General features: G+C 43.2%; 5 protein-coding genes across 5 annotated transcripts; 2 read left to right on the top strand and 3 right to left on the bottom strand.

Annotated features, from left to right (window-relative positions):
* Positions 1–417: 417 nt before the first annotated feature.
* On the top strand, positions 418–1023 carry EAF02_006666 (uncharacterized protein; the record flags this gene model as incomplete). Its single annotated transcript, XM_038902714.1, has 1 exon — positions 418–1023. The coding sequence occupies one exon, from the start codon at positions 418–420 to the stop codon at positions 1021–1023; it is 606 nt and encodes a 201-aa protein (XP_038757934.1).
* Positions 1024–1719: 696 nt separating this feature from the next.
* Positions 1720–2889, top strand: EAF02_006665 (uncharacterized protein; the record flags this gene model as incomplete). Its single annotated transcript, XM_038902713.1, has 2 exons — positions 1720–2248; positions 2435–2889. 2 exons carry the CDS (start codon positions 1720–1722, stop codon positions 2887–2889), a joined length of 984 nt encoding a protein of 327 aa, XP_038757933.1.
* Positions 2890–3694: 805 nt separating this feature from the next.
* On the bottom strand, positions 3695–4316 carry EAF02_006664 (uncharacterized protein; the record flags this gene model as incomplete). Its single annotated transcript, XM_038902712.1, has 2 exons — positions 3695–4056; positions 4124–4316. 2 exons carry the CDS (start codon positions 4314–4316, stop codon positions 3695–3697), a joined length of 555 nt encoding a protein of 184 aa, XP_038757932.1.
* A 940-nt stretch (positions 4317–5256) lies between these two features.
* EAF02_006663 (uncharacterized protein) lies at positions 5257–6660 on the bottom strand (the record flags this gene model as incomplete). The annotated part of the gene is made up of 1 exon (XM_038902711.1): positions 5257–6660. The coding sequence occupies one exon, from the start codon at positions 6658–6660 to the stop codon at positions 5257–5259; it is 1404 nt and encodes a 467-aa protein (XP_038757931.1).
* Positions 6661–9195: 2535 nt separating this feature from the next.
* EAF02_006662 (uncharacterized protein) lies at positions 9196–11363 on the bottom strand (the record flags this gene model as incomplete). The annotated part of the gene is made up of 3 exons (XM_038902710.1): positions 9196–10236; positions 10293–10376; positions 10440–11363. The coding sequence occupies 3 exons, from the start codon at positions 11361–11363 to the stop codon at positions 9196–9198; spliced, it is 2049 nt and encodes a 682-aa protein (XP_038757930.1).
* Between the last annotated feature and the right edge of the window lie 724 nt (positions 11364–12087).

Raw genomic sequence — 12087 nt, 5'->3', positions numbered from 1 at the left:
CGGACCTGATACAAGTTTTCAATGTCTAGAAGGCCATAACCCTTTTAGGATCGACTGTTCTTGTCAAATGAATTTAACAGAAGATTGCAATCTTCTCGCTATTGGGTAGCAGTGTGCGATTATTGGATACTCCGGCCCCAAAAGTATAGACTTTTCTGTCGGTTTCTTCGGAAATTCCTGAAACAACTTTCAAGTTCGATGATCACCATTGACACAATTGATTCAGGCAAGTTTGCCACAGAACAATGCTCATTCGAAACAAATGAAAATGTTAATGAGTAAAGAGTCTAGTGGTCTTACCAGAACTTTCGTCGGATATCCATCAAAGATACAAATTTCTCTTAATATTCGATTTAGCCCATTTCTCATCTCATTTCACACATATTGATTCGATCAGAAAGCCACCAGGATGTAAACATGCGCGGTGATGATAGAAACAGACGTACCGAATGGCATTATGACGAAGCAAATTATAGTCGTGGCAACCGAAGAGGCTCGCATGTACAATACGCATCAGCTCGAACTCACAATGATCCTCACTTTGGTCATCACCGTATCCAGGATAGTCGCTATTGGTATCAAAAACCAGAGTACCGGAACAATCTCTCACTCCGTCGATGCAACCAACATTCCGCATTCAATCGACCCAATCACCATTTCCTTGCAAAATCCAAACACCTCAAAGAGTACCTTCTGACATCTTTGAAGTCGCATATAGATAGGATAGAGGAATGGTTGCCAGAAAACGAGTGTAACGGTGGGGACAAACAGCCCGATTCACATAATGTTGGAAGTAACGAAGAAATGGACTGGCAATTAGAACGGGAACTGGTCATTGAAGGATATGAATGGAGCTCAGAGGTCTCATCACTTGGTCGCAATACGGGAGAGTTGAAAGATGCTACTCCAGATGATAGCCATGAACAGACGTCTAATAATAGAACGGATATTGAACGCGTGGTTCCGAATAGATGTTTGGACGTCGAAGTGGAGGATCAGAGCAGCGGTCTTGCTCCTAGATAAGGCCAGTTCAAGGCTTCTGAGCACGAGCGCTGCTCGTTCCGAATCTTGATTTGATATACCATAAATTGATGATGACGTTGGAGGACAAGTGCGTTCAATTATACACACATATTGGTAATAACAAACTTTCGAGCCAGTTTCAGCAATAGTCTCTGATCCTCTCACTACAAAGTTAACGTGTTCGCTGCAAAGTGCCAAGTGCTAAATAAATTTTCATTTCTTCTACCACAATCTCCAACTCATCCCATTCTTCTTTCTGACATCAATGTTTTCAATAAATTTCACATGGCCCATAAATGTCTGCTTTTATTCAAGCCTTAGATTGAGTAATCAGTTTCGATGAAACAGACATGAAGAGCCTTAATGACTCATTGTGGCAGGATGGTGAGAAACGTCTGCTGGCTTATACTGCGGGTTGCAACAAACATGTAGTTCACGAATTTACGACGCTTTATGCGCTGTACGTCATTATGTCGCTCTAGTATGATCACGGCCTGCGTGGCTAATTCACTAAGTTTGTGTTACACGTTGCGGAAGGCAATCTCCGCACGCGTGTTAACAATGTTTGTTCAACCAGTAGACCATCTATTTGAAAGCCTACTTCGTCTGTATTTATATGACAAACATCCCACTGATACAACCCATCCTAAATCAAAAGCTCCCAGAGCGCAGAACACTTTACAGACTTATTTGACAATGTCCGTTCAATCACTGCTTTCTACCGACGCCGCTTTCGTTGAGGCTCCAAGGCCAGACGGACAGGATACACAAAGTTCCAAAAACACAGCCTCGGCACCATTAACCACAACTAACAACCAATCCATGGAACCAACTAGCCATCACATACCCTACTACCCCTGCGAGACAATCGGTCCTGTAACCCATACCCATTTCACCTGCCCCACGACTACCTACTGGCAAGAGATAATTCCCACATCCTCCGTTGCTTCCCTCCCATATTCAACAGCTCCTCCCTATCAATACTCCTTCGCTGCACCTCTCACTCCAGATATAAGCTTGCTTCTTCCCATTAGACCACTAGGAGATGCCACTAATGGCATTGCTGTTTGCTCATTGGCATTACCGCATGCTTCGATGACGGTTGTGAGGGAACTGGCCAGGATTGTGGCGAGTAAGATAAAGAAGTTCAACCCGGAAGTTGTGATGGGATTGCCGACTGGTGGATTTGTTTTGGCGCCTTTTGTGGCGGAAGAATTAGGATTCGGTAGGTTGATAATCTCATCCATGCTGTATTTCGCTTACCCGCCCTTTATTCCATTACATTTACGTGAAGAATCGCGAGAATGCTTAGTTTAGCTCTGTTTCCGAGTCTCCGGTAAATTAGAGAGGGAAATAGATTCTTATTGTGGAACCGAAGAAGAACAAGATGCTGACTAGTGCTTTCCATAAGATCGTCACATCCCATGGGGTTACTCCAAGAAACCCTGGTATGGAGACCAACTCACCACCAAGATATCATGTCTCTTCGACAAACCAGGCCAAGGACCACCAGTCTATCTCGATCCTAATCTTTTGTCGTTGGTTAAAGGGAAGAGAATAGCGTTGATTGATGACGTGATTAGTTCTGGGACTACTATGAGCGCTATGTTGAGATTTTTGACTGACAAGGAGGTCATTGATGAAGAGGCGCCGAGTGGAGTCATAAATGATGAGACTAGAAAGGTGGTGGCGGATGCTAAGAATAGAGAGGGTAGGATGGGTCTGAATGTTGTTTGCGTTGGGGTGGGGATGTTACAGGGAGACGTGTATAAGAAGGAATTGAGTGCAAATATTGTGAGGATGATAGTAGGAGCTGTGGAAAGTCCATTATTGAAAGCAGTTGAAGGAGGTTGGATTCAAAGATGAATTTTATTAGTAAATTTGTGGGTGTTACGTTGTTAGATGATCCTGTTTTCGTACAACAAAGGGGATGGAGATTGAGATAATATTACATAATGCCGACTAGTCGGCCCCAATGTAAAATCATTGGAGGTTCAGTTACAGACTCACAGAGGTTGACATTGTAAGCCACGTGCTACCAACGTTATCATTTCAAATATCTATCTATTCTAGAATACAGGTATGAAACTGTGGCTTTAATTCAGCCTATGTCTTCAGGTACGTCTTTGCCATGGCAGAGATTGCCGAATTCTGTATAATTGCTGCGCTTTCGTCGCATTTTTTCCTCGCGGACCTACAATTTTTCGTTGCTCTACTGTATATCCAAATTTCAATTAATTTGAGATATGGGAACAATACAAAGTAGCTTTATTGGATTGCATAATGTGTTTGGTTTCACGTATTTCAGCACGGTATGGAGATTTACAGTTGAGTTTTCTAAACAGTGGCCAACGAGGAGATAGGCAAGGGGAAATGGCAAGTATCGTTAGAAAAAGTCATGGAGGAATTATTGGATATATATATGGCATTAAGCTATCCCTTCTATGCAAAAAGCTTAATACAAATACCAAGCACTCACTGTACTCCTCTATGACTAGTATACTCTCGAACGGTCAACAACTCGTTTTCTAATATAAAAGATAAGAAATGCAATATCTCCATCTCACTATCACCCACTGTCGTCCCAAAATTTAACCCTCTTCCCCAACGGCCCTAATAAACTCTCACTGGATCTCTTCCCAAGAGGAGGACAATCCTTCTTCAATGATTGTCAGCATCCCGGCTTCGGAGTGGGGTTTGCATTCTTATTTGTATTTGCATGGGTGAGGATACTAAGCGGAGGTTCGAGTTTAGATTTAGACTTAGACTTTGTGGGAGATGAAGGAGGCGAAGAAGATGAAGATGCTGGGTCGGGAGCAGGAGTTGGTGTTGGTGTTGGTTTGAGAATGGATTTTGGTTTGGTGGCGGGAGGTTTTGGTTCTGGAATTGGAGTTGGAGGACTGGCAGTTGCATTCGCTGCAGTAGGATTTGCATCTTGATTCCGACAATTTGCACACGCATTCGAAGTATGCGGTTGAGGTACTGCTACTATTGGTGCAACTCTCACTATCGGAGGACCTATTGTCGCCAAACCTAGTCCCCAGCAAATTAGTTTATTCGCGCATCTCGCAGGGTCTACTCACCGATGTACAATACATACCAGTAACATAACCCGCGACGCGATTACCTATGCCAGGAGGTGTAGGACCGGGATCTTGTCCATGAAGTGGATTGAAGCCTGGTGTTTGATGGATTATGGGGGCGGAAACTGAGGTTACTGTTGTGGTTGGGTAGACGGGTACGATGGGAAAGTAGTGCGGGATGGGGTAGGGGTAGGGGTAGTAGTAGGGCATTTTTTTTAGAGATATGATGTTCGTGAACGGTCTTGATCTTAATCCGAAATTTGATTGAAATGGAGTTCTGTAATGTTTGTAATGTGTGGATCTATTGATAGGATGATGGAAGAGAAACGGTGTTCTTTTATATCTCGCTGGTAGTCCAGAATGCATTTGATGGAAAAAGTTGCAAATGGAATAAAATGATCGTGAATGGAGGTATAATTACTGAATGATTGAAAAATGTTCAAAGTCCGAAAGAATCATACGAACTTCTCAGGATGGACCATTTCACAATCCTTTGGGTTACAACAAACAATGATTGTGAATCTCCAAGTCTGATTTTTGCATGAACACATAGACCTAATAAAAGTTCTTTATCGAATCAGCACTTTCAAATGCGCAGAACGAATCGAATGGATAGCAAACAGAAGATGACCATCTCCAAAAACTCACTGATTCACATTTGATCCAACCACCAAGAGTGTTTGCGACGAATGACCATTCAGAAATGTTTCGTATAGAAATCTTTTACAATCTAGTAGTTTCTTAGAAATAAGATACTCTCAAAACGAGCGTCTGGATTATGCTCTGGAACAAAGACACACTGGCATTAAATTAGGCGAAGTTTGACATAGGGGAAGATTTCCTACCACACAATTGTCAGACTCCAAATTTGTAACCAGAAAATGAATTGTAAAGCTGATACTAAGCAACGAGAAGTATTGAATTTACTAACGTATGTAATACGAGCAAGGCAGCAATTGGCACTAGCAACTCCACCCAGCCTGCCCATCTTCAATGGGAACTTTAGATAACCCGACTGGACAAAAAAGAACATGGAGTGGACGCATGTATTGCAAAATTGAAGGAGCATTCGAGAGTTACAGTGAAGAATATAATAGACCGTGATTAATTATGATGACACCGCATTACCCAGGTATGTTAACCTCTATATCTAATGTCTAGACGCCTCGTCCTTCTCAGCCCAGTCTACCCATCGTTTAATAACCTCATCTACCATCGTAACTCCATCCCTATTGGCATCAATTTCAAACCACTCTCTATGTTCTTTCCCGCATGCTTTGCATTTTCCGCAATTTACTCTTCTAGCCATTAATTCGATATGAATCAGTCTTTCGACCTTGTGCACATTTGGCACCTTTTGAGGTCCGTCATTTTCGCTAACTTTTCTCGATGGTGGTTTGGACGAATCATGATAAGGATAGTAACGAATCAATGAAAGATTATAACCGCATTGTTTCTTCCACTGTTGCATCCTAGCAAAGACATTTTCGGCTCTTCCAATTTTGAGAAGCATTGTTTTTTCCTTCTTGTTCGGTGGAGCAGAAGTAAAGGATTCAAGAACATCAGAAGTTCGTCGATGGCCAGGTCCAGCTCTGGTTGTTGGTGTTAGAAGAGATCCAGCTGCTTCATCGGAAGGTCCCGTAGGTAACCCTTCATCGGTCAACCAGAACATATAAATAAATCCAGGAAGATCAGCATCAGAGATTGGTTTGGCTAGTTCCGCTAATAATGCAGCTGTTGTCTGAGGGCTTGCTGATGAAGGAATATGAGCTAGAAACTCCCCCGTTCTCGAGGATGGATCACGTTCCATAGTAGGACGCTGAAGCATTTCAGGTGGCTTGGAAGTTGAGGGTCTCGATGATGATGTGTGCGGTCTCGACGAAGGTCTTGAGGCTGGACGTGTTGTATGAGATGGCACATCAAGATGGTCTGATATACGAGAACTTGGAACATGAGAGGAAGAACGTCCTTCGTGTGGTTTTTGTTGGGGTCTTGGTGGAATTTCCTCGTCTTCTGCGCCGCAACATAATAATTCTAGGGTGCTTCTTTTGCGTCGTCCCTGGCCATCATTTGTAGAATGTGGAACTTCATGATGTTCTTGTAATTGATGTGCTTGTGCCTGCTGCCATTCTTGTTCCTGTTGCTGTCGTTGAGCTTCAAGGCGTTGCTGCTCATTCCTCGAAGCATTGCTCGTCCCAGGTCGTCTGCCACGATTATCTTCCGAAGTCTGGCGCTGTTTTCCCTTCGTTTTCTTTTGATCGACCTCTAGGAGACCCAATCTCTCGACCAATGTGTCTACGCTTGATCTCTCACGCAGGGGGTTTGGTCGAGGTTGAGTCGGTGGGGCAATTTGTCCAGCTTGATCTTTATGTTGCCAACAAAATGCATCTGGACTCAGCGCTCCCCTTGAAGGACTCGGACTCGGTGAATTTCGTGGTGATTTGGTCAGACCTCTTCGACATGGTTTTCCATTTGATGATAGACCTCGACATGTTGAATTGGGGTTTTTCGAGTCTGTCCGAGGTAATAGTGATTCGGGAGTGTGATGATACATTGTTGGTGAGTATTGAATATAATCGAGTCCTGTTAAAAAATGTTAATTTAAGGGAAGGAACTGTTAGCAATTTAACGGACGACTGTAAGACAGTTATTCTCCAGAACTATCTGAGCAAAGACGTGGCAGTGAACCTCGAGTCCAACATTATGACCCAATGATTCACCTCTTGCATATGTAGAAACCTGGTGAACCGTCATATCCATTTTTGAGGAGGCTGGGTTACGAGGGGTCATGAGTTTTTTTTGGCGCTTGGCGCTATGACCAATTAGCCACAATAGCTCCACGTGATTGACAGCAAAACGGGAAGGCCCATTCCGCCCCGAAGTTAATTCCCTGCTAACCTCACTTCAAATGGCACGTATCATCATTGCGTTGTGCAAAAGATGATCTTTCCATGCAACAAACAACAATGTTAGACATTCTTGGGACATGTCTTCACAACGCAGATATGGATCTTGCTTGACTGTACATGTACAGTGTGCAGTTTGGTGTTTGGTTTGTGCCTTACAGAAGTTGTTGAAACGTCGCTTATGCATAGCCTACTTAATTGGAGCTTTTGAATGGACCAAGTATCCATCAGCCTCACAACTCGTCAGCCAGTACTTGAACACCACGCTGTGGCTTCCCGATCGATATATCTCATTGGTAGGTTTCGACCACTAGGAACGTCTATCTACACGCCACACTACTAGACTGGATCTTTTGATTTTCTAGCTGCGAGAAGGTGGTTCTCCAGGGCTGTTTAATGTATGCCAGATGGGTCGTGTAGCATCACATCTTCCGGAATGGCCAACCGAGCCTACCCCCCAGGATTTGGTATTGTTTCAACTTCAATTGTTGTCTGAAACATTTCCATCTCATCTCTGCTAGTAAACGTTTTGGGAAGGGTTTTCGTTCGCATACCCCAAAGTAGAGGAACGCCACGGGTGGAGTGAGACATGATGGAAATCTTGGATATCCTTTTGCTATGATACCATCTAGTGATCTTCATCTATACGCTCAACCTTACCCGAAAACTTCTGTTGCACTTCTATAGACGTAATCATACTCGTCTTCATTCTTTATGTCTTGCTTTACATGTTCAAACCTATCGAGCAAGACTCTACTATTGCACTACGATACATCTTAGATGAGACCACTCCAGAGGTTCGATCTACTCCGTATCTCTCTCATACACGTGATTTGAGAATAGGAAAAGGTTTGTTGCACGTCTTGTTTTCACCTTTTGGACATTTCTTGGATGACATATGGGATTCCGATTCACCGACCATTGATATCAACATGGGATCCTTCCCGACATATGAAACCTCGAGGACGCTCTGAAAAGAGATAAGATTAGAAATCTGTTCAAGAATTGCCTGGAAGGTGAGAATGAGATATGCAACAAAACTTCTAAATCAAGAGCCCGACCTATCAGAACCACAAATCCATACCAATTGATCGTCAATTTTCAAGTGGTAGATTCGTCACATCTTTGTGTCCATTTGTCTACATTCGTCTCAAGCAGGCAAGCGGATCAATCTCGAATGTTAGCACTATGGTATTGCAGTAACCAATCTTCCGTAACGTTTTATGAAAGAAAGGACAAGATGGCAAAGCAGATTCGCTTCTTTCCGTCAATCTTCTTGACGTTAAGGAACCTTGATATGTATAAGGACTATTGCTCCAAGTTTTTGATCACACAGACAAGAATCTAGTCACAAATGGAACTTTAATATAGATCGAAGAAACAACCACTATCAGCATCGCCAAGTACTTCTTTTGCTGCAAATTTACCCCTAGAATTCGTCCTCACCATCCACCATGATAACCTCCCCTCTCGCATATCTCTAAGGGCATCAATATCATTTTCACCTCCACCTTCACCCTCGCATATCTTAGCCATCACAGCCTCCTGAGCCCAAATCAATCTCCAAACGGCCCTTCACCATCGCCACCCCCCAATATCTCACATAGATCCCATCCAGTGCCCCGTCGACTCCTCCAAGATCCGTGCAACAATCTGCTCCACCTTCCTCGCCCAATCTCCATTCCTAATGCTGTATAAACGACAAGCTCCAATAGACAACGAAATCATATATAAGAGAGTTTGGACATGGTTGACGAAGATGGAATGTAAGGTTTATGAGAAAGAAGTCGCCATTTATTTTCTTGCTTACTGCTCAACTTTGCTGATTGTGAGAATCTGTGTTACAATCATTCAATTTGCTGGTGAATATTGCTTGGTATGGTAGAAGTAAGCTACTCTTAAGATTCTGAATAGCGTAGAAATGAAGAGTTTCCGTTCTTAAGGTTACTTGGTATAATTCTGGGTACATATCAATGCCCACCCCAGACGCTCTTCTTGTGCCTTCGACTAGTTTTCCCTCCAACATCCAACCCTCGAAAAAGTGGCATAAAGAAGAAAGTAGTTCCATCATTCTAAACATTCGTATGCCTCGAAGTATCCAGTTTTGTAGACATAGTGGTACATACGCCACCAGCCCAATAGGATTTCTTCATACGACACATTCCTTCTCCCTAACTCTCGCCTCAATCCCAACTTCCCACACGAGCCATATCAGTACCCAGATCTATCCATGCTTGTGTAACACGACAGTCAGACCTCTCCCTATTGTCCCAATTCAAGCGGTCTCTCCGTCCCTCTTTCGCACGGTCCTTTGCACTCTCTCGCTCCATACGCAATCGCTCATTCTTTTCCTTTCCCTGAATCTCCTTCTCCCTGGTTTTCTTCTCTTGCGCCCCCCACAGCCGTTCCCGTTCCTCTTCAGCTTCCTTTTCTTCGGTTATTTTCCGCGTTTCTTCTTCTTCTTTTTTCATCTCTTCCTCGTATTCCTTCCGAACCTGTTTTTTCGCTGCATTGTATTCTCTCTCCCATTGAGCCATCCGAGCATCCGATTTCTTAGAATCGAGCTTTCTAGATTTGCATCGAGATTCATGAAATTCTCTTTCCTCTTCCTCTGCCTCCTTGTTAGTATCCTGCTTGCGCTTGCTAGCTCGCACGATTTCCGATTCGAATTTGATTATCTCTCCAGGTATCTTCGTATATGGCATCACAGAGTCAGGAATCCAATGATCGTCTAATTTTGGCAATTCCCTCCTCAATGGAGACGGACATATCTTGAAAACGGAATTTCCATCTTTCCGAGTAGGCATCTCCTCAATTTGTCGAGTGGTCATCTCCCAATATGCAGCATTTCTCATATCATCCATCTCGACTCTGCCTTCCAGCTCTGCATAAGTTTCTCCTCCACATTCCTTGATGATTTCTTCGGACAAGATAGGATTCCTATGCACATGCGTCAATCCCTTCTTGAACTGCTTCTTGTGTATCTTATGTCTCTCATGCCTCTCGTTTCGAAGACGATGTCTGCTACACTTTCCGAGAGTGTGCATCAAAATTGGATTGAAACCCAACGGGAAACTTTCATTTTCATGCTTGATTTCGCATTTAAATTCGTTGTGGTAATGGTATTGATAGGTGTGCAGTGATGATGTTCCCCCTCGACGAGCAGACTTAGTATTTCTAACGTAGCTGGCTGCTATAGATGCGAAGGGTAGCAGAGGACGTATCTGAGGAAGAATTAAGTATTGGTAAAGAACGACGAAGATTGTGAGACTTGACTTACGATTGGAGGTATCGGGTTCTCTTTTTTGAAAACATCGCTTAGCATACACTGCTCTCTGTATGGCTTACTTGAATGGGCAGACATCTAGAGGAAGAGAATATATGTTAGCGATGGAATAGTCGTAGGAATCAACGAAATGTATCATACAGCGTTGGAAAATTTGCGAAAATAGTGCCCAGCGTTTTCAAGAGCCTTTAAAATTACCAAGCTTTGCAAAGGGTACTCTTGTAAATAGAAGTTGAGAATTTCGACATGACCTTCAACATTACCAGGTTCGATGTTTGCAACAGCCCTGAGCAACAGTTCACATACTCTCGTTACTTTCCATGCCTTTGATGCTTCGAGTGATTTGTATGTAGTGATATCTGTATCAAAAGTCAAGCCAAGTTGTTCAGTTTGCGGAAAGGAAGAGGATCCTGTGATCTTTGCAGATTTCTTGCGCAAGGTCGCAAATAAACCCGGGCGGCCAGATATTGTCAATGGGCCGAGATATTGGTCCTTGGAACTAATCGTGTTCGTACTTGAACCACCGCTCGTAATTGGCGAGGGCAGAGACGAAGACGGCTGTAATGTTGAAAGAACTGCATGATTTCTATCAATAATCGCACTCAACTTATCATATTCAGATGTCACATTTCCATTCGGGTATTTATTCTCGGGAACACTCTTCCGCGATTCGACTCCTAGAACGGGAGCTGGAGAAATGGACTGAGAAGGTGCAGTTGGAAGTCCTACAATATTGCTGTGATTGGTCGCAGAAACTCCCGTGTGTTGAGGTATTGTTGCCAAGGTCAAGAGATGCATGATAGAGCTAGGAGGAGTCTTGTCACCGTTCGTTTCCTTCTTCGTCTTTTTCCAGATTAGCGGATCTGCGAGTAATTCTGTGGATTCAAATGGAATTGAGGCGCTTGAAGTTTCGTCCAAAGAAGGATCCTTATTAGTATCTATGGCAACCTCTGAGATAGATGAAGATGGTGATGGTAGCAATGGTGGAAAGCCAAACCATCGATAAGTGTCTTCATGCAAAGGCACAACAGAAGTCCCACCCATCTCCGTATCTTCTGTATCCATAACGGCAGATGGTCGGCTTCTGTTTGTATTCGATTTCTTTATCCTTTCGATGATTGTGAATAATGTAGATTGGGGTTCACGACCTTGAATCCCGGTTGTATTTGCTTGGAGTTGCGCGCTTCAAAACAAGAGGAGCAGTTATTTTGAGCTTGAAGGTTTCTCCGAGTTCGAAAGCCGAATGGTCTATATAAATTCGATCTCCAGAAAGGATGCTTCAATTATTGATGCGGGAGGAGTGGTTTTTTTATTGTGATATTTCCAGGCTCCCGTATAGCATCCAGGATTGCCTGATCGCTTGCTACACGTTGTCAATACATCATTCTACCGCAATAAAAGTGAATATATTCTCAGTTTTCAATTTTGAAACTAAACCATGAAACGGGAGGACAGAGCAAAACCCTCGCAGCGAAGTGACAATCTACAACTTCCAACGTCAGGATTCAAGGCTGGGTAAATTGGAGATATCAATGCCAGTGTCGATTGATTCATGGATTTCTAGTCATTGAATACTCACATCCCACATACCAAATTTTTTCTTCTCCTTCCACGCCTCATTTCAAACTTTCCACATTCATATCCATGTCCAAAAACAAACCTACACCTGCAAATAGACCCGCGAGACCCTTCTTATGCCCATTCGATAATCACCAAAATATTCCCATAGTGCTGTCAATCAAAAGGTCTTCTTTGAAACATCTGATCATTCTCCAGATACCTAAGCAGC

The sequence above is a fragment of the Botrytis sinoallii genome (genome assembly GCF_014898435.1).
Source record: "Botrytis sinoallii strain Bc 23 chromosome Unknown BSIN_010, whole genome shotgun sequence".
In the NCBI taxonomy this organism is placed as follows: Eukaryota; Fungi; Ascomycota; class Leotiomycetes; order Helotiales; family Sclerotiniaceae; genus Botrytis; species Botrytis sinoallii.
The sequence above is the reverse complement of the archived record's forward strand: the minus strand, read 5'-3'. Positions and strand labels throughout refer to the sequence as shown.